This window comes from Dromaius novaehollandiae, chromosome 3, assembly GCF_036370855.1.
Source record: "Dromaius novaehollandiae isolate bDroNov1 chromosome 3, bDroNov1.hap1, whole genome shotgun sequence".
NCBI lineage: Eukaryota > Metazoa > Chordata > Aves > Casuariiformes > Dromaiidae > Dromaius > Dromaius novaehollandiae.
In genome coordinates this window covers 82,376,636-82,400,080 of record NC_088100.1, presented here as the reverse complement: position 1 = coordinate 82,400,080, position 23,445 = coordinate 82,376,636, and the positions used below count along the sequence as shown (strand labels likewise).

The following is a 23,445-nucleotide window of genomic DNA, read 5'->3' as shown; positions in this document are numbered from 1 at the left end:
TCCTCACACAGTGCTCCTGAGGTTGGAGTTGTATGAGAAAAATCTAAGTGTCACCGTTGAAATCTTCTTGTTTGGTTGCACTTTTTGAAGAGCAGCTTAATGTAAAAGCCCCACTAAATACCAGCTGAAAACACTTTGCATCACCCTTTAAAATGTTTTTATTTCAAATTTTGTGAGTTAGCTCAAGGTGAGTGCATCTCCTGGCTTTTGTGAAAGGCCATAAAAAGCCAGACTTTGTGGTTTATTTCAAATCAGAAAATGAAAACACACTGCACAGCTCTTCCAAAGACAAATTATCTCTCATTTTTAAAAGTCCCATCTAATTCTCATTAATCAAGCCATCCCTTCTGCTAATAAGATGGAGGCGGGGAATGGAATGTCATTTCAGCTCAAGCAGCTGTTGAGAATGTCAACCAGTTTCAAAACTCTTGGCAAAAGTTGTAAATGTAGCTCTAATGAGATTGACTTGTCTGCAACTAGCAAACAAATACCAGCCGCACCAAAATGTCTGTTTGCCATGAGACTTAATGGAGATTGTTAACCATTCTGCATTCAAGGGTACATGTCAAGAGAAGTTCAGATCAAACATAAGGCAGTGACAGTGGTATGCAGCTTTTGCTAAAATGGTTGCTTATATAAAACCTCGGGGAAAGTCTCTCCTTTTTTTTTTTTTTTTTTCTTTCTCCATCAGACCTTTTAACTTTCTGCTAGCTCAGTGCATGAGGTTCTTCTTTGCACAGGCTGTGTAAGAAGGCTGTAGATGGAAATGGGACATTGAGCATGGGCTCATGGTAGGGGCCACGCTCCAAAGCACCACAGCATCCCTCACTCCTGGGTGGTGATGGCATCCCTCATGCCACCATGGCATTCCTCACCCCCAGCAGGTGTCCTGGGAGGTTGTGGACAACAAGGCAAGCAGCAGCCAGGTGAGACTTCCCAGGCCTGAAATACAAGAGCACAGTAACCAGAGAACAATAAGCAGATTGATCATCTACCACACCTGACTGCCGAGCTGTTGAGGCTGTTTTTTTTGTTGTTTTCTTTTTTTTTTTTTTTTTTTTTTTTTTTTTAGTAAAGCCTGGTTAAACAGAATATCAATCCAGATGAATTGTAAATTCTGTTAGGCTAAGCCACCTTAGTGGGCTGGATACTGTAGATGTCAGGTACCCACACCTGTAGCACTGTGAGTAGATACATAGGTAAATCAGCACATCAGTGACTTCTTGTAGAAGCACCAAGCACTTGTGTGGCTGCAGAAAACTAAGCAGTGGAAATATCTACGTTTCAGAGGAGTCAGGGCTTGGGTAAGCCAAAAGTTCTTTACCCCAGCAGTGAAGCGTATATAACATTGCAGTAAAACTTGCCATCTTCCACATTTTGTTTCTCTTCCTCAGCCAAAAGGGGAATACAAATCCTGGTTTTAACCTTTCTTTTATAGCTCTTTGATCTAAAGTGTTAAGCACTGGTTCAACTTACTTTTGGTATCATCATTATTCTCTTGTTGGTGCTCCTTTGTGTCTTGTGCCAAGGAATATAATTATTGTAGGCTACAGTGAAGTTTAACTGCTTGACAGAGTCCATCCCTACCCCCAGCTTGATCCTCTGAAATGAACAGTGAAGCTGAACTTTGCCAGCAACTGTTAGGAAAAGGGCCAAGAACAGTCTAACAGGAAAGATACTGAGGATTTTTTGTTTGTTTTTCTGTTAAACCATGTTTTTGTAATTATGAATACTTTGTTGAAGTTGCTTAGAAAAGGAAGTGCACATAAAATGGTTCATACAATTAAACTAACTACATATAACAGTTGAAAGAATACAGAGCAGTCTTACCCTGCTGCCCTCACACAGACAAAACCCCTACTCAGGAGGAATTTGGCTTGAGAAGGCAGTTCTGGATACAAATCTTAGTGAACGTAGACCCCATGTACCATATTGCCTGGTTTACAACTGCCCCAAATGGCCTAAAAGCAAAGGACGTTTGCACTAGACAAAAGCAATGACTGAAAGGAAAAGGAAGAGGAATTTGAAAGTTGTCACTTCCAAAAACCCTTTTACTCTAAAGTTGGTTCCTGACTCAGCATTAGGAACCCTGAACAAGACAGCAATTACTGTCTGCTTCTAAAACTATTTTCTACTACACTGGGGAGAAACAGGACTATTTTATTTTCCTCAGATTCCTGTGAATGCTTCTTCAATTGTTCCCTGGTTGCTCCTGCCACTTCTCCCCAAGCTTCAGGTCTGTAAAACCTTGAATCTCTAAATTGAGACCACTTGCAATGCCTTTCTCTTGGTTTCCAATAAAAAAAAGAAAACACTTTTGTAAATGTGGGGAATTACAACCTTATAGTCTAAATAAATAATGTAAAGGAGTGAGTTGCAGCAGGATCACTTCAAACTGCTATACTTCAGATAGTATTTTAATTCCCATATAGCTACTTTCCTCTAGGAAATTGCAAGGAAAAGAAGCAACCCAATTCTGTCTCCCACCTCACTGAGCCACGTACAGTGTTACAGGCTTATCTCGCTGTAAAAAGGAAGTATGTCTTACTGAAGTGAGAGAGCTCAGTATTGGGTTTATAAAACCAACATTTTATGATTCAGCCTTAAGAAAATATTGCTCTTAGTTAAAGCAAAATCAAACTCATTTTGATACCTACTTACAAGGATGATACAGTGAATTTGATTTTTAGAAGCATATATGCAGTACATAAGCACTGCCAAGCACTGTCACTTCCCATAACAACAACCTCCCCACCCCTCCCCTGTACACAAAATGCATTTGCTGCATAAACTATATTGCTGAAAACATGTGTCTAAAATAAAGCAGGGACTACTTTATTACAGACCTAGTCTCCAAGGCTGATTCTGACCTTATACAGTCCCTTATATAAGCAACAGTATGTTGCCATTTGGCTGAGCTCAAAATAAAGCCTCCTGTCTCCTCAATAAACAGTCCTGCAAAGCATGTTATAGTGGGGAACTGGTAAAGTATGTATGACTATTTTTACCCACACAGTGTGTAATTATGCTGAAGCTCATGATAGCAACCAACTATTGCCATCTTATGGTGGCCTTTACTATTGCTCCAGATGAAGCTGAACGAGCTGTTACAGCAACACACGCTTGCTCTGGTGACACCCTGTAACCAGCAAGTACCTGAACAAGGTGGCTAGAACTGCTCACTCCAGGAGCAAGCAAATTTCGCAGTACAGCTCAGTGCTGAAATGCATATATTTGTAACTTGCTTAATATAAGAAAGGAGTTTTGCAAGATAAGCACTTTCCCTCTCCCTCCTTTCTCTTACATAAAATTGTATTAAAGATATCTAATCCCTGACCAAATAGATCCACCAAACCCAGATCTCTGCTTCTAGCAAGCATAAGTGGTATTCTTATATTTGTTTTACCTAGCTGTTCCTCTATACTGCAGCAATCTAGACAGTTGTGTATCTCTAGATATTGTTCAAAGTGCTCATTAAAAAAAAGAACACACATTGCAGGTATACTGTGAGATGACTGCTGGCCTGATTTATATACAGGAACTACAGGGAAAGAATTAAGCAGGGTTGCAGAAAGTCAAGTTATTCCTATCTTCCAACCCTAGGTGATGACAAGCTTTGTTAAAAAAAAAAAAAAAAAAAAGCTAAAAACTTGGTGGATTAAGTAACATCTGACATCTGTGACTTTTGAATGTGTTTTAATTCTAATGAGCAAGCAACTAACTTCTGGCTGAGCAGCCTGTAAACATTTTTCCACTTACCTTTCTTCTGTCACTCCTGTAACTTCCAACTCTGAGCATGAGTGGCGATGAAATCAGGATGGATATAACCAGAGAAGCCAAAACTGTTTTGGGAAACACACCTTCCCTGGCCACTGGTTCCAACCCTGTCTGCACAGGGAGTGATGGCAGTACTACCTTCTTTTGCCACCTTCCATAAAAGAAATTTAGTATTTTCAGTTTAATGGGCCTGTGAAAAAGCTTTCCTTCCCACTGGTTTTTCAGCAGGATGTACTCTGCAAGCGAACTGAGGACTGAAGAGGATAAAAAATGGCCCTCTCGTCTGCGGAAGTACTCCAACAGGATAGCCTTGATACACAGTAGCTGGAAAACTTGCATTCCCACTAGCTGCTGTTGCATCTCTTCTAAGATCACCAACGAGACCTAAAAACACTCTAAAAAAAAAATCTTGAATTTCTTCTGAAACAACTTGCAGAGACAGCCCTGGACACTTGAACCTAAAACAAATCATTCTTAAAAATCTGCTGAACATGAATTTATTTTGGATATAAACTTTACCCTTAAATGTGAGAGCATCTAAACTTTTTTTTTTTTAACTGAATCACTGCAACTCTCCCACACTGTTGGCATCTTTTAAGAACACTAAATCCATTCAAGTACAAGTTAGGTAGTTCATCTTTTTTGTTTCCTTCCCTTGATCGATACTTAGATCATGCATATTATAAACAGGTGCATCCTAAAGGTAGGCACAGCAGCTTGTTACCATGCACTGTTCTCTTTTTCTCCCTGTGGACTTGAACACTATTCAGTTTCACTAGACTTCACTAACCATTGCACAAAGCCATAATGATATACTGTGAAAACACTTGAACACCTCAACATAAACCTGGTATCAAATGTAGCCGAGCTTAAGGTGCTTTCATTGAATTTTACAAAAGTACCAGCATATGAGCATAACATGGTATGGCTCATTTGCATTTTAAATAGACACAGGCTTTCAGTTCTTGGAATTACTGTTTTGTTTAGTCTGCTCAGTAAGGAACAACACGCAGCTACCCAGTCATTTATACAACTAACCTGGTCCATTTAAGGTAACTTCTGCAAATAGTGTTAAACATTCCTGTAAGTTATGTCAGTTTGCCTGGAAGTTCTGACTTGTGCAATCCAGTGACTTCAGTCTCAGTGTTACTCAGACTGGGATGCTCTGTTCCTTCCTTACTGCCCATCCCAGTATCTGCAGATGAGAGATGTCTGCTCTTTACATGGGCCAACAGCAGCACCCAGTGGTCGAGTGTTTTCATGAACAGTGAGAAAAAGCAACTGCTCAAATTCCCACTCACTGGCTTTCCTAAACACATCTAAACTTGTTTTAAATGCAGTAGCTGTGTGACTATTGAGGTTCAAGTAGTTACCTATAACTTAAACTGCCTGAAGTTACCACCACTGGTGAAGACTATCCAGAGCAAGGAAAAACACACAGCACCTGAAATGCTGCACATAAGGCAGTCAGCTACCTCCAAGCAGGAGACCAGGATTATAGCAGGGTCAAACACATGAGCAAAATTATTATTCAGAACAAACATGTCACCTCAAGCACAGAGATACTTTTTATGTCCTTTTCTGAATGGCTATAGACTGTGAAAAGACACCTGAGCAAGAGCAGCTTATTTTGCCCTTGACTATGCAGCTTTGCTTTTCTGACTTAGTACTAGGACCTCAAGCCAATTTCCAGTGGTGCTATACAGCACATGAGACAGTTTACACTTGATGCACTTTCCCAAGAAAGTGGAGCAGTAGTAAGACTAAAAAAGACTCACATTAATAGGCATTCAGGGAATCTCCATACTAAGTTATTTTCCATTGGTAGCCAGAAGAGGGTGATGCTTTAAGTTTTCAATGTTAACCAAATAGACACATGTAGAAGTAAGCCCAGGTGCAGAGTCCAGGACTGAACTCCTATAGATTCCTTTTAGCATTGTCCCCTCTTACAGAGAGATATTGGGTTTTCTGCAGCTACTATACAGTGTAAACCTCCCATCTCAGGTGATTCAGATTTACAGTCTTTCTAAATAAGGGCACAGAGGTCAATGCAAGGACAGCATGTCAGAAAGATGCAGGAGAGAATAGGAAAAACAAGCCTATGAAGTGCAGAGACAGCAACAGGAACACAACAAAAGCTTTTCTCTAGACCAAGGCCAACTTGAAAGCATTATCACATAAGTTTGTCAAACTAATTTTAGTAAGTTTACACTTCCCCAAGTTGTAGCACAAGGTATTGTGAACAGGAGACTAAAAGGACATTGAAATTAGATTAATAGATTAAAATGAGATGAACTGAACTCTTTATTTTTAACACTTAGTATCACCTTTACCACAAACTGCCTTGGTTTCTAAAGAAACACTATAATTTGTAACAAAGATAGAAAACATTCAGCGTTACAGTAGTCAGACTTCTTGAAAAAATTTAATAAGACAAATGTCTTCACAAAACAGGTAGTTATACATCACAGATTACATGTTTGTAAGTGAACCGAGTTAGTCTTTGCGTAATGGGACAGTTTCTTCTTTAATTCCATCTTTTGTGACAATGCAAATCTTAAGCGCATCACCAGTGTACACATCTCTCTCAGCAGCTGAAATAAAGACATCTTTAACTAGCTGCAAAGCCTTCTCCAGAGTCAGAGGTACATGTTCCACATTTTGCATGTTCTTGAAGCCAATCTAAGAAAAGATGAAAATTCATTTTAAAGAAACCATGTTCCATCTAACATGAAAGTTGCTAGTTAGAAACTTGCTTTAGTCTCTGCACCAGAATGACCAGATTTAGACAACTTAAAAAGATGAAACAGTTGGTCTGTTTTATAAAACCAAATTTGGCAAAAGTACTCCTGCTGTAATGACATACAGTTTACAACTGCATAACCACAACTTTAATATTGATATTCTTACTAAAAGTAACTGGAGGCAGATCCAGTACAAAGCAAGTATAGCTTCCCGCCTGCTGATATTCAGCATACGCAAGGCATTGCAACATTCAGATCTAAATTGATCTATTTCTTCAGAAGCTTCTCACCCACTTTTTAAACTCAAAGGGCTAGCAGTATCAGAATTGCAAACATATAAAGAAATTCCACATTTCAAATATTTAATTGTATTTTAAACAGCCAATCCACTGTTTGTAGTACACTAAAAACCCAAACAGATCCTAAAGCAACACTTTCTGATTTCCCCTCAGAAGGTACAGCCACCAAATTTGTAAATTTACAGATTAACAATCCTATCTGTAATACATTTAAACCTTCTCTCAAAAGGTTACAGTAATATACCCTGAAAGTAAAGCAAAAGTAACTTGATTGCCACAAATCTTTACTGTGGTCATTAAAAAAAAGAAATTTACCTGGTTATCAAGCAAGGGCTGTAGCATGGCACTTGCTGATCCACCTGCTTTGAAAGAATCTCTCTGGTACGAGCCTATTGGATCAAAGCTATATACCGCTCCCTTCCCTTAAAAAAAAAAAAAAAGTACATAATCATAATCCAGAAAGATTATCAATACTGATAAGGAATTACATCAAAAGCTATTTATCTCCAGAAACAGTCTCTGGAGTACCACGGATCCCAAGAAACCTTTACAAAATAATATCTCAGTACATTCAGACAACACTTTGTACAAAAGGTTCACTGTGGTTGTGGTTTGGCACTATATGCAAGTATGCAAGTTACCTTCAAGATTTAAGCTATAACCATGCTCTAAAAGACATTTTTTACAGTACTTACCACAGAAAAAACTCCTGATGCAGAATAACTAAAGCAGGAGGAGAATGCGTTAGAGCACAGTGCTGCACAAACAGCTCTACTGGTTCTATGGCCAGCACAAAGAGGCAGTTTAGCCACTGTTGTTTGATACTTGAACTACCTCCAGAGAGCCTGCTTGAGTGCCCCTTCCTTGCCTTCTTAGGACCATGGATCACACTCTGGGCTTTTACACACTTCCCTCTGGAGTGAGGCCAGGTTGTGCAAGCCTTTGTAGCTCATGCAGGCATCAGAAATGCAGGTGTACTGTAACTGTGCAGCATCAGGGTTTCACAGGCAAATACTAGTTGAGGCACAGCACCAGGTCAAGCTCATTCTTTCCATTCAGACAGGCTGCACCTGATTTAATAAATGGACCAGCACACTGGGCAGCACAGTACAGGTCCCCGAGTAGCTCAAGAAAGCTAGCACAGATCCAGAAAGTAACATTAAATCAGAGCTAATCAATTTTGCTGGACCTAAACTAAGACTACGCAGGCAAGCCTGCACTGATTCTCATCACATGCTACAGCATCCTCATAATCTGAGATATACCATTATGCAGGGCAGCCTACCCCCCGTCCAGACTCTATATTATGTGGACATGTTAACAACAAACCGTGGGAAATGGTCAAAATTATCTAAAGACAACCAGTTCTGAGCTCCTGCTGAAAGCCAGAACACAGTCTTTTTGCAATTCAACCAAATCATATGACAAGGGCTCAGTAAGCCCGGAAGGGCTGTATGTTAAACTACAATGTCCACGTAGAAGCTATGATTTTCAATAGAGATCAGTTGACATTTAAAAATCTCTCTATAGAAACTTGCCTCTAGAGCAGCCCTTCATATTTAATGATCTGTAGCACACAAAGAAAAGTCTGAATAAATATGTACAGTTTTACTGCTAACATCTCCTTTAATGAGACATTTGAGAATTCCAGCAAAGCTATTATAAAGTTTTCTACTCTAGATCAAAATATGAAAGGTAAATGATATTAACAGATTTCACCTGCAATCAAATAACTACAGCGTAGTTTTTAGACTTTCAGAGTCTTCAGAAATGGAATATTAAGTTAATAGTGAAAACTAGGAGACAAATCAGATGCATAATATGTGTTTGATCTGTGCAAGTACTGTAATGTCTAAAGCTAAGTTTTAAGAATAGGAATGTAAACTTCATTATTCCATCAGTACATCTGAGATGTAAAAGGATACCTGTTCACCTGTAGAAATTTAGCCTCCCTTTTTCCACGGTGTTTCAAGTCTTACCTTCTTCATCGAGTCCACCGATTATGTTGTAAACATAGTAAGGAAAGAAGCGCCGAGAATACAGAACGGTAGACAGCATTGCTGCAATAGCCCCAGTAGTCATGGTCTTGTTATTGGAATGCTTGTACATCTGCAAATGGTACAGCACATCCAAGAAGAAAGTCACACACTAAATTTTATGCTTAAAATAATCAGAATCATATTTGCTGTAATCTCACCACAAAATAATTTAATGCTAGGCAGGATTAACTAGAATACATCTACAAGATTACTGAAAATATACTAGTCTAAACAAAGTCTTCTTGCAAGCCAAAGTTATTCTTTGTAAAACTCCAGAGAACTCTTAGATGCTGCTCAATTAACATTCAGTTAACATTACCCCCTCTAACTCTTCCATTTTTTCAAGTTAAATTTGTGATGTTACATTTAGTAAGAACACAGCAATCTCCCCTGCTCAACTTTTCATTAGCAATACAGCTATAATTATGACACAAACACTTGAGGAAAAACAGCAAAGTTGATATTTAAATATATCATATTATTGGTCTCCTCAGATGTGATGCTATTATCAATTTCTAAATACATTAAGATATTTATCTACCTTTAATCTTGCTTCAATAATTTTAGTAAGCGTAAGGCAGTCACCATGGAAACCACTGCATCCAATGACTGTTTGTTCTGTCCTGTAAATTGTAAAGTTTCAATGCGATTTTAGATTTGGTATGAACTGCACCACATTTTTTAAACATATGATATTATTATGAAAACATCAAGTGTATTTTCAGTTTCTCTAACACTATCAGAAACCGTTTTCTAAAATACAGTAACAAGTACCTCACTCATAGAAAGGAACTGCAGCCTATAATCTTGGAAAGGTCTAATTAAGGGCAGAACTACATGGATATCATTTTTCAATACGTTGACTTCAGTAGCAAAGCTGACAAAAAGAAATTCTTACTTTTTCCATGCACTCCTAATCCCAACTAATATAATTCAGTCTTGCCAATGGAACTGTTTTGAGGTGGGGTGGTCAGTATGCAAGATCACTCAACCCAGTTTTACTCCACCTGGCCAGAGGACTGCACTATATTTTAAAACAGTAATGTAAATGTTACATTTTATGTGATTTTTCCGTATCGGGACAACAGAGGTTATCTGGCTGCGGAGGCATGGTAGATTATATAGCTTTCATGAAATGTTTTGAGACTGGGCAAAGAGCTAAGTGAATGAACACTTGAATTTTAAACTGTAATAAAATAGTGAGAGTATAAATATTCACAGGCTATTTACAGGATCAAGACTTCGCAGTCATTTACAAACAATCTAAACTGCAGTCTCTCAGTCTGTCACTAGCATTACTCAAAGCCACCCATCATGTGCAGCATATAGATTTTATCAAAGTAATTCAGCCTCAAAGAGTCAAAGATATAGTAGGGAGTTACCCAGAAGAAACATGAGTTCGTAGGAACTTGTGCCAACACCAAGAAGCATATTAACACAGCTGATGGCAGCTACACTTAAAAGTTTAAGTAAACAGTATGTATTTCTAAACCAAGGCAACGCTACCTAGGCGAGATGAGCATAAGTTCAATAATGGAGCTACTGACAGGTTTACCCCTCCTAAAATAAACAGCTCTTTGAAGTGCCAGATGGTTGACTAGAGGGACAGAGTACAAATGGAGTGGGCACACTTGTGTACCAACACCAGGTGTCCCAAGGAAGCAGAACTGTTTACTACAGGAATAAGTTTTATTACAGTTAAGATGAAATTTCCTACCATTATCCAGCCAAAAAAGCACTTAGCTAGCATTACAGATGAAGCTTGATACTGTACTAAAAAGTTGTGTCATCACCTAGATTCAAGGGCATGCAACAAGAAATCCAGTCATATTTACAATATCACAAAAGAGTCCCTTTAGTTCCCAAATCAATTCTGTTACTCAGTATCCTTTTTTCTGAAAGTTCTGCTTAATGAAAGCACTAGTTCTTTTCAACACCCAAGACCTTTCATCAGTTTCAGTTCCTACAAGATTCAGACTTACAGTCTGTAGCATTTCGGACTGTCCCTGCTGTGAATTCCATAACCTTCACTCAGCCGTGTGTCAGAGGCAACGATAGAAAAGTCTTCTCCTGCAATTGCCAACACAGTCCTGAAAGGAGAGTATTTGTATAATCATCATTCCTAGCGCAAATATTTTCTTAAACAACAAAGGAACCGACAAGATTGGAGTTCTCTATCCAGACTCAAATTTTGTCAAGCATCTTACTATATTCCTTGATATGTTTCCTGTTATACATTTCCCCGCGTGCAGATCAAGACTGGTGGGAAATAGATAGTAGCACATTGAACAGGATACATGTTATTCTCTGCTTTGTCAATAGACTGGGTAAACTTTGTAATGACCAAGTTTCTATAAAGTACAAGAGCAACAAACAATGGATCAACAGTTTTAGATGCCTTGCAATGAGGAAAGACTCAGCCTCCCAAAAGAATTTGGCTCTCCAAGCAGAAAAAGTCCACCCAAGTGTTAACGATCAAATCGTCACACTGAGACATCACCACTCTTTTAGTTTGACATTATGCTATATTATTTGTTCCCAAATAACTAGCTGTATGTGAGCTACTGTTAAATAGTAAACAGCTATTCCTTAAGAAGCAGTTAAGCATTATGAAAAGAATTAAATACCATGTTGGTCACAGCCTGACACCATGTCAGGGCAGGTGTCAGCAAAACATCACCTGCCTGTAACAGTTATGACACAGTTACAGATTTAAAAGCAGGTAACATAACCACTACACGAGTTTCCTAAACCATTGTAAAGAAACAACCCCGCTGAGAAGGCAAAGTGCTTACTTTGACCGTAAAGTTCAGGAAGCCCCAGTAAAACAACACCCTGAGAGACGTGTCAGAAACCCGAAGAGGGGCAAGACCCCGCGGGACGCTTGGCCGGGGAGGTGGGGGGGGGTACCCCAGCCCTCCCCCGTCCTGCCCCCTTTCTGCGCGGAGAAGCGCTCGCAACGGGAGACAAACCCTCACGCAGGGCCAGGGTCGACAAGACGGAGACCAGCCCCACCGCCCTCCTCGGGGGCCCTGGCGACAGGGGGGTGCGTCGGCCCGTCCCACCCCCAGCCTGCGCCTCCTCACCCTCCGTTGAAGGTGTAGGGCGAGAAGCGGTACTGCACGGGCGCTCCGAGCCGGGAGCCCAGCTCGGGCCCGGGGTCCGCGTAGCCAGCAGCGGACAGCATCCCGACGGCGCTCGCTGCTGTCTCACGGCAAAATGGCGGCACCGGAACCGGAACTGCGAAAGCCGCCGCTGCGCAGTCAGTACGCTCTAGGAACGCGGGAGGCCCCGGCACCTCGTGTTCCTCGGGCGGCGCCCCGCCGCCCGCGGGGGCGGCCGTTGGGAGCCCGGCTCCCGGGCAGGGGCGCTCCTGAGGAGCGCGGCCGTGCCGAGCGGCAGGCTCCCCCCGCCCGCCTCCTCCTCCCCAGCCAGCTGCAGCCGCGGGCTGGTGCCGCGCCGCAAAATGCAGCGGCTGCCGCTGTCATCTTCCGTTCCCGCCTCTCCGCCTTCTCACCGCCCCCAGGAGCGGGCGGGCTGTGGTGCTCCGTGGGTCGCGCCCGTGTGCCTGTCCTGCAAGAGCCCCCCCAGCGTGGGGAGCCTCGTCCGCTGCGTTTGGCGGGGCCCCTACCCAGGCAGGACGCCTGGGGCCTTCGTTAGCTCTTGGGAGGTCAGGCTGCTGTGCCCTGGTGTTGGAGAAAGGCAGGTTAAGAGCAGCAGCAGTGAGGGGGATCGTGGAGCCCCTCGCGTTTGAGCAGGCAGGCAGCGGAGTCGCACTGAGGCTTCTGGTTTGGGAGGGAGGGGAGCACACGGAGAAACCCCCCGATGAGGAGGAAACCGGATGGCCACCAGGCCCTGGCAGTGGGCAGTGCGGTGCGGCGCCTGGCACCGCGACACAGGGGAGGCCTGGGGCGGGAGCGCAGCGGGAGGCGCGGTAGGGAACAGCGAGATGCCACGGGGACGCGCGCTGCCCGAGCGGAGAGGGCGTCCCCCGGGCCAGGAGGGAGAGCGGGACTCGGACGCGCGGGGGCAGCAGTTCTGTCACCCGGGGCCCGGCGCTGTGCGGGGCGCGCAGCCCCCGGGAAAGCCGGTGCCGCGAGAGCCCCGTGGGGCGGAGTCGCCGCGCGGGTGACTACGCGAGGGTATAACTGAAGTATGATTTTCCTAGGGGCGCGACCTCTCGTTAAACCGTCGATGACTTTAGCACAGCCAGTGGCCAGTGAACAAGCCTGCGGACACACGAGTCCTCCTCCAGGCCAGAAACCGCAGCCAGGCGCGCCGCAGCGAAACCCCGCCGGCAGCGACTGCCGTGCCCGCCCTCGGCAACGTGCCCGAGTGGTGAGGCGCCCGGGAGGGGCGGTGCGCGGGAGCGCGGCGGAAGTGACGCTATCGGGACGCGCCGGCGGCGCGGGCGCAGCTCGGCTGGCCGCTGGCTGTGCGCGGCAGCGGGCGGCGCCGGGGAGCGGCAGGTACCGAGCGCGCTGCCGCTGCCCGGCCCGGGCCCGCGCCGGGGTGCACGGCGGCGGCGCCGCGATCGCGCGGGTCGGGACGAGCCGAGCCGAGCCGGGCCGGGCCGGGCGCCGAGGGGCCGGGTCGCCCCACACCTCCCCGCGGCCGCCGCCGCGGGGCCAGGGACCTCCGGGCCTGAGCTACCGGGGCGCGGCGAGAGCCTCCCGCGGCGGGCCGGGGCCCTGGGGCGGGCTTCGCGGCGGCCGTTGGCGCCGCTGGGTACAATCGCTGCGCGCAGCGGTTGCAGCCGGGGCCGTAACGGCCTGCCCACGTGACGGGGCGGTGCTGGCCCGCGGCCTTCCGGGTGGGGGGCGCGGGCTGGAAGGGCCGGGGGCGGCGGGGCTCCTCCGAGGGCTGCGGAGCGCGGCTGGCAGCCGCCGGCGCCCAGGGGAGGCCAGCTCGCAGCCAGGGCCCTCGCTCTGCCGCCGGCTGTGCGGTAACGGGGATCCCGGGGGGGCGGCGGGGCCTTCTCGTGGGTGCCTTTTGCCTTTGGACTGTGTTCCGTGGGGGGCGTTAGTGGAGGCTGGAGCGAGCCGTGGTTAGGGGTTACAAGGCGGACCTTCGTGTAGGTGTTGTCCCAACCGCGGGTCCTGACATGCCTGGTATTTAGACTTCCTAAACAGCTGGCCTGTGGAGGAGTTGGCTTTGTTTCTTCTGGGGTAATGTTAATGCTTTTAATATTCCTCTCCCACCCCCAAGCTGTAAAATCTGGATGCTCTGTCGATACCTTCAGTGAGGGTAAATATAGTATATCTCATGATCACAATAAACAAAAAAGAAAAGACTCTTGTCTTTTTAGCTGTGGCATTCTATTAATGTAATTCTGAGCTCTCATACCTTAAAAAAATAAGGGCTGAACAGGCTTTCTTCAGATTTTTGAGTGAGCTACCTCAGACCTAAATATGACCTTGGATATTTCTGTGCAATAGGTAGCTAGTACTGAAAGCTACAAATTAATGAAAAAACATTTGGTCACAAGGTATAATACTTAAATTGTCCATGTGCATTGTTTGTTTCTGTAGCACCATAACGAAGGCATAGCTTAATTCATGTTTAAAAAATACAAAAACCATGCACATGTTTCATAATTACACCCTAAATTGACTTTAACTTATTTCTCTCTTTCTCATAAAGTGCATGATGTTACTGGTTGAAACATGTTAGTGCTTTATTTTGCAGAGGTGGATGGAAGAGGGTTTCCTATTTCTAATTTAACTAGCAATGTTTTTCTATAGACAAAAATTTTTGGAAGCCCAAGCATCACAATTGCACAGGAAGAGGCTTACCAGCAATGAATGACTTCAAGCATCTTGGTTAGTAGTTAGTGGAGTTCAATTCTAAAAACTAATTACTTTTTCCAAATAAAGCAAAGCTTGGAGTAGAACGAGCATTAGCAACTTAAGCTGTTTGCAGATGAGGGTTGAGTTCTGCAAAGCTATGTGTCCCGCTGAATCTTCAGGGCCTGCTCGTGTAAGGCAGGTTACCTTCCAGGAGACTTCAACAGAAGCAGACTACAAAAGTTCCTTAAAGTGCCAGAAAGAGGTTATTCTGCAGATTGCGTGTGTGCATATATTTGTATATATATTTGTACGTGGATATCTCTTAGCTAACATAGGAGCTGATAGGTTTGGTTTTGCTTTTGTTTAGATCTTATTATCAAGATACTACTTTTTCTTTTCAGGTCTCAATTAGTATTTTAAGCTCTCAACACACATTTCTCTGGAGCTGATGTTTTCCTAAAGCTTCAAGCCTGGCTAAAAAGCTACTTTGCTGGAATGCTTTAAAGGGTTAAAAAACCTTTAGGGTTTGAAATTAATTTTAATTAATTGAAGGAAATATTTCTGGCATCACCTAAGAAATAACTGGGATCATGGATCAGAACAACAGCTTGCCACCCTACGCTCAAGGCTTAGCCTCCCCTCAGGTAAAAGTGAATGACTTAATATGCAATTGTGATCTGAATTTCTTTGTGAAAGTGTTTTTTGTTTTCTTGGATGTAATCTCTACAGCTTTTGTGTTTGCAGATCTGAAAAACTGTACTAGATATAGAATAATATTAGTGTAAAACCGAATTTTAAAACCATTAATTTGTATATCCAGAGGTTTAAGAAATATGCAAGTATATGGAGTTCTCTTGAGCTGAAACATGAGAGAGAAGTTAGAAATACTAATTTTGGTGGTTGACCTTGAAACCGTTTAAATTAGGTCCATTATAAAGTCTATTACACATTGTAGCTGTACAATGAATACATTTGGTATCATGGGTAGACTCTTTATTCAAACAATTGCAAGTGAAAGTTGTGGGTCAGAACTGAGTATGTTTGCAGGGTAATGTGAGAAATGCACCAGCATCACTGGCTGGTGGAGATCAGTGATAGAATTGATGAGATCAGTAGAGATAGTGTTTCATTTCATGGAAGAACTGTATTTTCAGGGGCTTTTTGTTTTTAGTGAATCACTGTGCCTCTGGTTTGATATGATCAACTAAATTGATGTATTTTTAGACTCCTTTAGCAAGTTTTTTTCTCTTAAAGACAAAATGGAGTCAATGGGATCTGTAGTTTATTTTTTATGCTTTCTTCTGTAGGGTGCAATGACTCCAGGAATTCCAATTTTTAGCCCAATGATGCCGTATGGCACAGGACTGACACCACAGCCTGTCCAGAGCACCAACAGTCTGTCCATCCTGGAGGAACAGCAGCGGCAGCAGCAACAGCAGCAAGCAGCGCAGCAATCTACGTCACAGCAAGCAACACAGGGAACGTCCGGTCAAACGCCCCAGCTTTTCCACTCACAGACTCTTACCACAGCCCCTTTACCAGGAACCACACCTCTATACCCCTCTCCAATGACTCCGATGACTCCAATAACTCCTGCAACACCAGCGTCCGAGAGCTCTGGGATAGTGCCACAGCTACAGTGAGTGTGCCATATGTTGGGGCAGTATGTCCTTTTCCAAGTAGCCCTTTAAACTTGGGACCAAAACGCCATCAGGAATTGGGTACCAGATCTTAGTGGGAAGAAAGGTCCTCTGAATTCATATACAGGTCTCCTTTAGTGTATAAGTAACACTTTTTTTGTTTGTTTTGTTTTGTTTAAAGCTGAGCTTCTGTTATTAAGCCACTTAGTAATAGAAACAGTTTCTTAGTGATTTGTAAACTATATATCCTTTACTTAAGCGTTGAAATGCAGAATGTCATATATGTCTTTATTTGGCAGAATCTAACTTTTAGCTTAGTGCACTCTAGGTATTAAACTGAATACATGAACTATCACAGCTGAAAAGAAACTAAAAGGGGGTAGAGGGGAAGAAACTGTGTAGCAACCAACAGCTAGAGCTGAAATTGTCCTTAATATTCCACATTCTGTTTTCTAGTTCATTACTACAGCTGAGTTTGTGATTAGGGAAGAACACACAGAACTAGTGTTCTAGGTTCAGTTATGAAAATATTTTTAGTGAGCTTTAGCTATAAAGAGACTTACGTCAAATTATGGAAGGCTCAAAGAGAATCAAGGTGAATTTTGCCGTCGAAGAGCGGTTCCCAGTTTTTATTCCACTGACGGCCTTTAGGTTGCAGAGTTTTCCTAGAATACAAGTTTCCAAGGATCTTAAGTTTCCTAGAGAACATCTTTTTATCACGTAGCAATGGGCTTCGCTTCTGGATTCATTCCTGCTTAGTCCTGCACCCATTCAGAATATTGGCTTTCTTCCTCCTTTAAGGGTATACCAAGGAAAATTTCGGGTAGCGTTACTGCTGCCTCGTTTTTTCCTGTTCTCAGCAAATCCCCTGATTGTGATGGGGATTCTCAATCTCAAGAGTTTTTCCTGTCAAACTGAAGTAGAGATTTGTCTCATGAGACACTTTTCATAATTGTTGGCAGAGCAGGAGGAATTGACAATCATGTTTTAGTAGGAGCAACTGCCCTAAAAAAGGCGTTTGTACTGAGTACAACCTGAGCCAAAAGACTGCTCAGTGCAGCACTTGGATAAAAGAAATCATATATGATTAAAAATGGGGAGAAAGCATGTATTTTTTAAATATATTTATTTTCTCATTAATACATTTCTCTGAACCATCTTCAGGAATATTGTCTCCACGGTTAACCTTGGTTGCAAACTTGACCTAAAAACCATTGCGCTTCGTGCCCGAAATGCTGAATATAACCCCAAGGTAAGAGAAGGATTTCATCCTATAACAGGTGTGACAAAGGCGTAGGTTTTGAGTGTAGTTTGCTGTCATAGATAGATTGAAAAACCATCCTCATATGTATGCAGTTTTATACTAGTGCTTAAAAAAAGATCTTTAATAACTTAGACCATTCTTCAAATTAGTAAAAAGCATTTTTATGAAGACGTAGCTGTGTTTTTTTACTAGGGCATATTTTATTATATTTAGAAAGAACATAACATATTTACAAGGAACCTAACCAACAGTGTAATACACTGGCAAAGTTTTTGGATGTAGAGCTCACCTCAGCTACTACTCACATGGACACATTTGTTAGTTGTGATCAGAAAGTTCATATTAGCCCAAAGTGTCTGATGTTGTTATCTACCTCCTAAAAAGGAGAAAGGAAGGAAGAATTCAGTTTCTGTGCTTCTGCCAGAGCCATGGTTGTTGTGTGTGCTGTGGCTTCCTCTGCCTGGCTGCTCCCCTGGAATTCTTGTGGCTGCAGCACAGCAACTGGATTTTTACAGTCTCACTTCCACTTTGAGCTCCACTCCTTCATGTTGTCCCACAATGCTTCCAGCGTCTCCCCACCCATGACGGTTATGTTTGGTGGAAGAGCAAAGTGAAGCTGATCTTTGCCTGTCTATCTCAAAGTTGCCCACTGTTTCTAAACAGCAGTTTTGGAAAACTGATGACTAATTTTCAGGGGGAGGAGGGGGGTTAGCTTGGAAAAGTGAAAAACAGCAGAGGCCCTGGAGCACTGAATCAAGAAAATTATGTTGCTTCATTTTTCTTTTGCTTGGCTCTTCTTTGAAAATTTACCTTTGCAGCCACACCAGTTAGACACTATTTTTAATGAAAGTTTAGATGCTGTGTAAATGAATTGACTTGCCTTGTGAAAGCTTCAGTTTTCTTTTGGTGTATGATTTTTTTTCTTGTTTTATTTCGTTTTAATAATGTAGGATTTTGCTACAGTTTACCTGAACTCAGCTCTCAAAGATTAAAGGCATGCACACAGGTGTATGTAAGAAATAACTGTTACTGTACCATTAAGTTTATATCAATGATGCTGTTACATAATTGCATGTGAGTAAGATTTAAGTGCAGCAAAATTTGAGCCTGTTATGGTAATTCTTAAGTTAGGGAGTAGATGGCTATGTAAAACTTGTAGGCTGGAATGATCAATGTGAAAGGCTGTTTTCCACAGCAGGGAGAAAGAAGGGTTATGTAATGCAACGCCTGACTTTTAGTCAGTACACTTAGCTATCAAAAAGATGTTGCTTGGCTGTATCATTTAAGCCATAGTTTGACAAATGTGTTGTTAGGTAGCCCACGCTACTGCCATAATTATGTCAGCAGATGAGTTTATGGGGTTGCATGATGAACTGATCCAGGTTAAATATAACAGGTAAACGGGGGTGCGTGTGTGTGTGTGTGCACACGCACACGTGCCCAGCTTAGTTTTCAGTATCTCCTGCTTTCAGAGAGTTTGAGAATATTTGTAAATGGAGGTAGAGGTGCTTAAAATAAAAAGCTAGAGCAAATTGGGCTGCTGTGTTTTACTGTGGTAGTTCAGGCGACTTCCATTTCCAACGAACATGGCTTCTGAGTTTGATTTCCAGATGTTCTGTTAGCAGTGTTCTAACGCTGTCCATTTTTTTAAGATACAGAGACAAAATAGATCATGAAGCATTTGCATGTAGTCTTCTACCTTGCTTACAACAGATCAAATTTCAGGACATGGGGAGGAAGGCTTAATTTTTCAAGCTGTAGTCTTCTCTATATTGCAAGTGTTAGCATTATTTATACGTTGCATGTACAGTAATGGGAAATGAGCTTAGTAAAATAGGAATGTAATGGAAAATACCCTTCCTGTCTGACTCTACCTCTAAGTGTGTGTATTTGAAGCTACTTGAAATATTCCAATCATGCATGATCCATAAGTATATTTGGATTTAGTATTTCTGTGAAATACAATATAAAATGCTACTGAGAATATGCAGATTTGGAATATGCAAATTATTGTAGCAATATATCGCTAATAGTTTCAACTTTCATATTTCAGCGTTTTGCTGCTGTTATTATGAGAATAAGAGAACCTCGTACTACTGCACTTATATTCAGCTCTGGAAAAATGGTGTGCACGGGAGCAAAAAGGTATGCATAGCCTGTTATAAGAAAATTAATTCAGACTGTCTTCCCATTGTAGCATGGTGGTTTAGAAACAGTTATTTGTACCTGTGCTGCTTTCCAAGTTCATTATTTCGCCAGGAGATCCAAGTCTCTGGTCCCTGTCGTCTGATGTGTTCTTAACATGATCAGTGAAGCATAAGAATTGAAAACCAAACATAAGCTTAACTCCCGTAGGCAGGAGAGAAATTGTTCCTTTCATTTGGTTTCATTCAGGAATCCAAAAGGAACAAGTTAATGAGCAGAGGTGAATGAACAGAGCCATACGGGGAACACTTTCTCTGCCTGGTGACACTTGAAGATCAAATTGTCCTGTACTGCCTTAGAACCAACCAGAGATTTTCAGCTGCTTACAAAACTGAAGCAAACTGAGTTCTGCCAAAGCAAGTACGGCCATGCAGTTGTAATAAATCCAGGTTTGAGTGCCTTGGCTGAATAAGGCAGAGGAGTTTCACAGTTTTTCTGTAGGAACATGCATTTTCCAGCAGTAGTTCCAAGTTGTTCTACACTGAAGACTGAAGAAAAAGCTTCGGTTTCGTAGAGGGACTCAGGTAGATATTCTAAGAGTGTAAATGATATAGTTATACCTTACTGTATTCTGCCTCATAGACAGTGAGTACATTAATCACATTCAGGATCTTAGTATCAAAATTAGAATCAATGTTAGTTGTTAATTTTGGATGTAAAAACTCAGCTTGTGATTCTCCCCACTGCACCTCTCAACATTTTTTACACAGTTAAATATTTGTAGTTTAATGCATTTTGCTTCAAGTAATACTAAGGGAATAAAATGTATATTCTTTTCTCCCTTCAGTGAAGAGCAGTCCCGACTGGCAGCAAGGAAGTATGCTAGAGTTGTCCAGAAGTTGGGTTTTCCAGCAAAATTTTTGGATTTTAAAATTCAGAACATGGTGGGGAGCTGCGATGTGAAATTTCCCATCAGATTAGAAGGATTGGTGCTTACACACCAGCAGTTCAGCAGGTAAATAAAGGCTTGCTTATGTTTCGTTCTTGTTGTATACTTGACCAGCTAGAGAGTGACGTCTGTTCAGACTGTTCCCTTGCACCAAAGGGAAATCAGCCTCTTTGTTTCCATCACTGCCCTTCCTCTAGTGTACTTATGTTGCCCAATGTGAACCCAAATGTTGGTGAAGCCAACATCTGCTCTGTCCGTTCCTGCAGTGTGACAGCTGAAAGACTGGGACATCTATCTGCTAGCATGTTTATATAATCTGTGTCACTCTCTTCTCTTACAGCTATGAGCCGGAATTATTTCCTGGCTTAATCTACAGAATGATCAAGCCGAGAATTGTTCTGCTTATTTTTGTTTCTGGAAAAGTGGTTTTAACTGGTAAGTCAAGACAGTATCTTATTCTGGTAGGTTAGATTTAGACTGTATTACACAGAACACATAATGGTATCAAAAGTATGTATCTTGCTAGTTGCTTTGCTTTAGAGGTGATGGTACTGAGAAAGAGCATATTGTACAGTGCTTTACAGATGAGAACCCAGAAAGCAAACCAAACATACTCGGGTAAATTCTTATAACTAGTGATCATGACACCTCATCAAGTTTACAGGTACCCAGAAAGCCGTAGGAGCACAGATTGACTTCTCTGGCAAAATCTGAAGATGTGCTTCTGTGTGCTAGGTAGCTGCGACTACGCTAGCTTGGCTAGAGGCTGCTGCCATTTTCCTGTGATACAACAGCCAAGGAAGGGGAGACACTTGCCCTTGGGCACTCCAAGCACACTCTTCATTTCCTTTCTTGTTGAGTCTCGCTATGTAGGAAAAAATGCAAGACTTGCATACAAAAGGAGCAAGTCCCTGCACCATGGCGAGTGGCATGCCTCTGAAACTGCTTCCATTTCGAGACCTCTTTCCCAATATTCATACTCTTGAAAAAAGCTCCACAGGTCAAAGGCCTTTCTCTGGAAACATCCTGTGGGGCTATGCTTTGTAGTTGGGCCTCTTCAAGAACTTCTATATAGGAACATCTCATTTGCAAGTCTAACATAGACACAAACGTGCTAATGAAAGTCCTGTTCAAAGTTTATCAGTTATCAGAATAAATACAGTCAGAAGACTGATAATGTATGGTTTATATGAAATGTGTAGAAAACCTATCAATTAATGAAAACAGGGACTCATATATATGTGTGTATATATGTATATGTGCATAGGATTTACATAAAGATGAAGCATTCAGGTAAGCACTGTAAAAGCTAAAGTTAAGTATTTGACTCTGGAGAAAGATACAGAATAACTTCACTCTTTTTCTAGGTGCTAAAGTCCGAGCAGAAATCTATGAAGCATTTGAAAACATCTATCCTATTTTAAAGGGATTCAGAAAGACAACGTAACAGTTTCTACGAATTTCAGAGAAATCGGGGGTACATTTTAAAAGGTATTGCATATGGCACAGCAGTAACAAGAGATGGACTTTCACTGAAACTGCAACATCAGGACTTGGACTGTTTCCCAGTTAGTGCCTATTTCCCTGATACTCAAGGGGAATTACTGATTACGTCTACTGAGTTACTGTGAGTTGCTTTATTGGGCTGTTCCTGGAGCAGTCCCTTCAAGTTTTATTTATAATCTAGCTTTTAAATAGTTTTAATGCCAGTTCTATTAATAGAAAATCCATAAGTTGGTTTGAAAGACAAATGCAACCATGTCACTCAGTGTATAAACCACTTAAATCGCCATGTATATATGTTTTAACTTCCTTCCGTAAAACCACGGTTTTTATAATTTTCAAAACTTAAGCTTTTAAATTTTTTCAGTTTCAGTTTTTTTTTGGTGCCAGACACATTCCCTCTTTCCAGTGTTAAGCAAGACAGAATAAATTTATTAATGAAAATGGTTCACTGTACATATATAATATATATATACTTCCTCTTCCCCTTCCCTTCAGCCCCACATGTACAATAAACCCTGTTTATACAAGTATTGGAACTGTCTTAATGAATTTTAAAATTACCCAACTGGTAGAGTGAAATACATTGAAAACTTTTTTTATTTGATCCAGATTTTTTTCAATAGCACATGCACTACTGTAAATGACCTGTCATTTTGAGAAAACCTCAACAACAGTCTGGCTTGCTTACCAGCAGTCATATCCTTGGCAACATCTAGCTTGAATATTTCTAGTATCTTAAAGCAAAGGAGATTACGGTATCAAGAAGTTCCCATTTAAGTACGTATTGCTTCACCTTCAACAGATGGGATTTATGCAAGTCATAAATAGCTATGTTTGAGTGAATTGGAACAAAAGACTTCTGCTTAGCTTCTAGGATTTCTTTAAGTTACTACCTTTGTATTTTACGAACTCTGACAGTCTCACTATATTAGTGTTCCTGTAAAATGTCAAAGCCCTTCCAAATAGTCAGTATGTACGTAATCTTCCCTTTGAACTGTGCTTGAAGCTTAACAGGCTGAGAACTAAAAATAAATTGTTTTTTCCTCCAGTGCATTTCCAGTAATAGTAACCTTTCTATGACTTCCAGATTGTTTCAAACAGCTTTATCTAAAACTAACCCAAATGTAACCATGGTCTCGTTAGTTAACTAAGTTTGTGTTTCATCCCAGACAAGATGAAGCTATGGCTGGCTTTGTACCCCTTCCACTTGCAAATCCTGACTGAACTTAATTCTTATAGTCTTCTCTACTTCCCTGCAGTGGCATACACAGTTGTGTCTCTGGGCTTTTTAAC

At 42.0% G+C, this 23,445-nt stretch overlaps 2 protein-coding genes across 5 annotated transcripts; one reads left to right on the top strand and one right to left on the bottom strand.

Moving 5' to 3' along the window:
* Nucleotides 1–6,183: 6,183 nt before the first annotated feature.
* PSMB1 (proteasome 20S subunit beta 1) lies at nt 6,184–12,136 on the bottom strand. Its single transcript, XM_026117212.2, has 6 exons — nt 11,946–12,136; nt 10,842–10,949; nt 9,401–9,482; nt 8,800–8,929; nt 7,136–7,242; nt 6,184–6,459 (listed from the first exon to the last, which is right to left on the bottom strand). The coding sequence occupies exons 1-6, from the start codon at nt 12,044–12,046 to the stop codon at nt 6,274–6,276; spliced, it is 714 nt and encodes a 237-aa protein (XP_025972997.1). The 5' UTR covers nt 12,047–12,136; the 3' UTR covers nt 6,184–6,273.
* A 1,078-nt stretch (nt 12,137–13,214) lies between these two features.
* TBP (TATA-box binding protein) lies at nt 13,215–23,205 on the top strand. Of its 4 annotated transcripts, XM_064509286.1 has the most exons (10): nt 13,216–13,328; nt 14,068–14,106; nt 14,604–14,681; nt 15,050–15,292; nt 15,956–16,287; nt 17,453–17,540; nt 19,606–19,697; nt 20,545–20,712; nt 20,987–21,081; nt 22,014–23,205. In XM_064509286.1, the coding sequence occupies exons 4-10, from the start codon at nt 15,239–15,241 to the stop codon at nt 22,091–22,093; spliced, it is 909 nt and encodes a 302-aa protein (XP_064365356.1). In that variant the 5' UTR covers nt 13,216–13,328; nt 14,068–14,106; nt 14,604–14,681; nt 15,050–15,238; the 3' UTR covers nt 22,094–23,205. The 4 variants fall into 4 exon arrangements, with proteins under 4 accessions (XP_025972996.1, XP_064365356.1, XP_025972993.1 ...); XM_026117208.2 differs by lacking the exon at nt 14,068–14,106; XM_064509288.1 differs by lacking the exon at nt 14,604–14,681.
* The last annotated feature ends 240 nt before the right edge of the window (nt 23,206–23,445 follow it).

Bases quoted from the DNA above. Each gene is read 5' to 3' on its own strand.
- PSMB1 (XM_026117212.2), bottom strand. From the start codon at position 12,046: ATGCTGTCCGCTGCTGGCTACGCGGACCCCGGGCCCGAGCTGGGCTCC. The intron at 9,483-10,841 runs GTAAGTCTGAAT...TACAATTTACAG, and splicing joins AGTCCGAAATGCTACAGACT to GACAGAACAAACAGTCATTG. The intron at 7,243-8,799 runs GTAAGACTTGAA...TTTTTTTTTAAG, and splicing joins CGGTGGACTCGATGAAGAAG to GGAAGGGAGCGGTATATAGC.
- TBP (XM_026117211.2), top strand. From the start codon at position 15,239: ATGGATCAGAACAACAGCTTGCCACCCTACGCTCAAGGCTTAGCCTCC. The intron at 20,713-20,986 runs GTAAATAAAGGC...CTTCTCTTACAG, and splicing joins ACACACCAGCAGTTCAGCAG to CTATGAGCCGGAATTATTTC. The intron at 21,082-22,013 runs GTAAGTCAAGAC...CTCTTTTTCTAG, and splicing joins TGGAAAAGTGGTTTTAACTG to GTGCTAAAGTCCGAGCAGAA.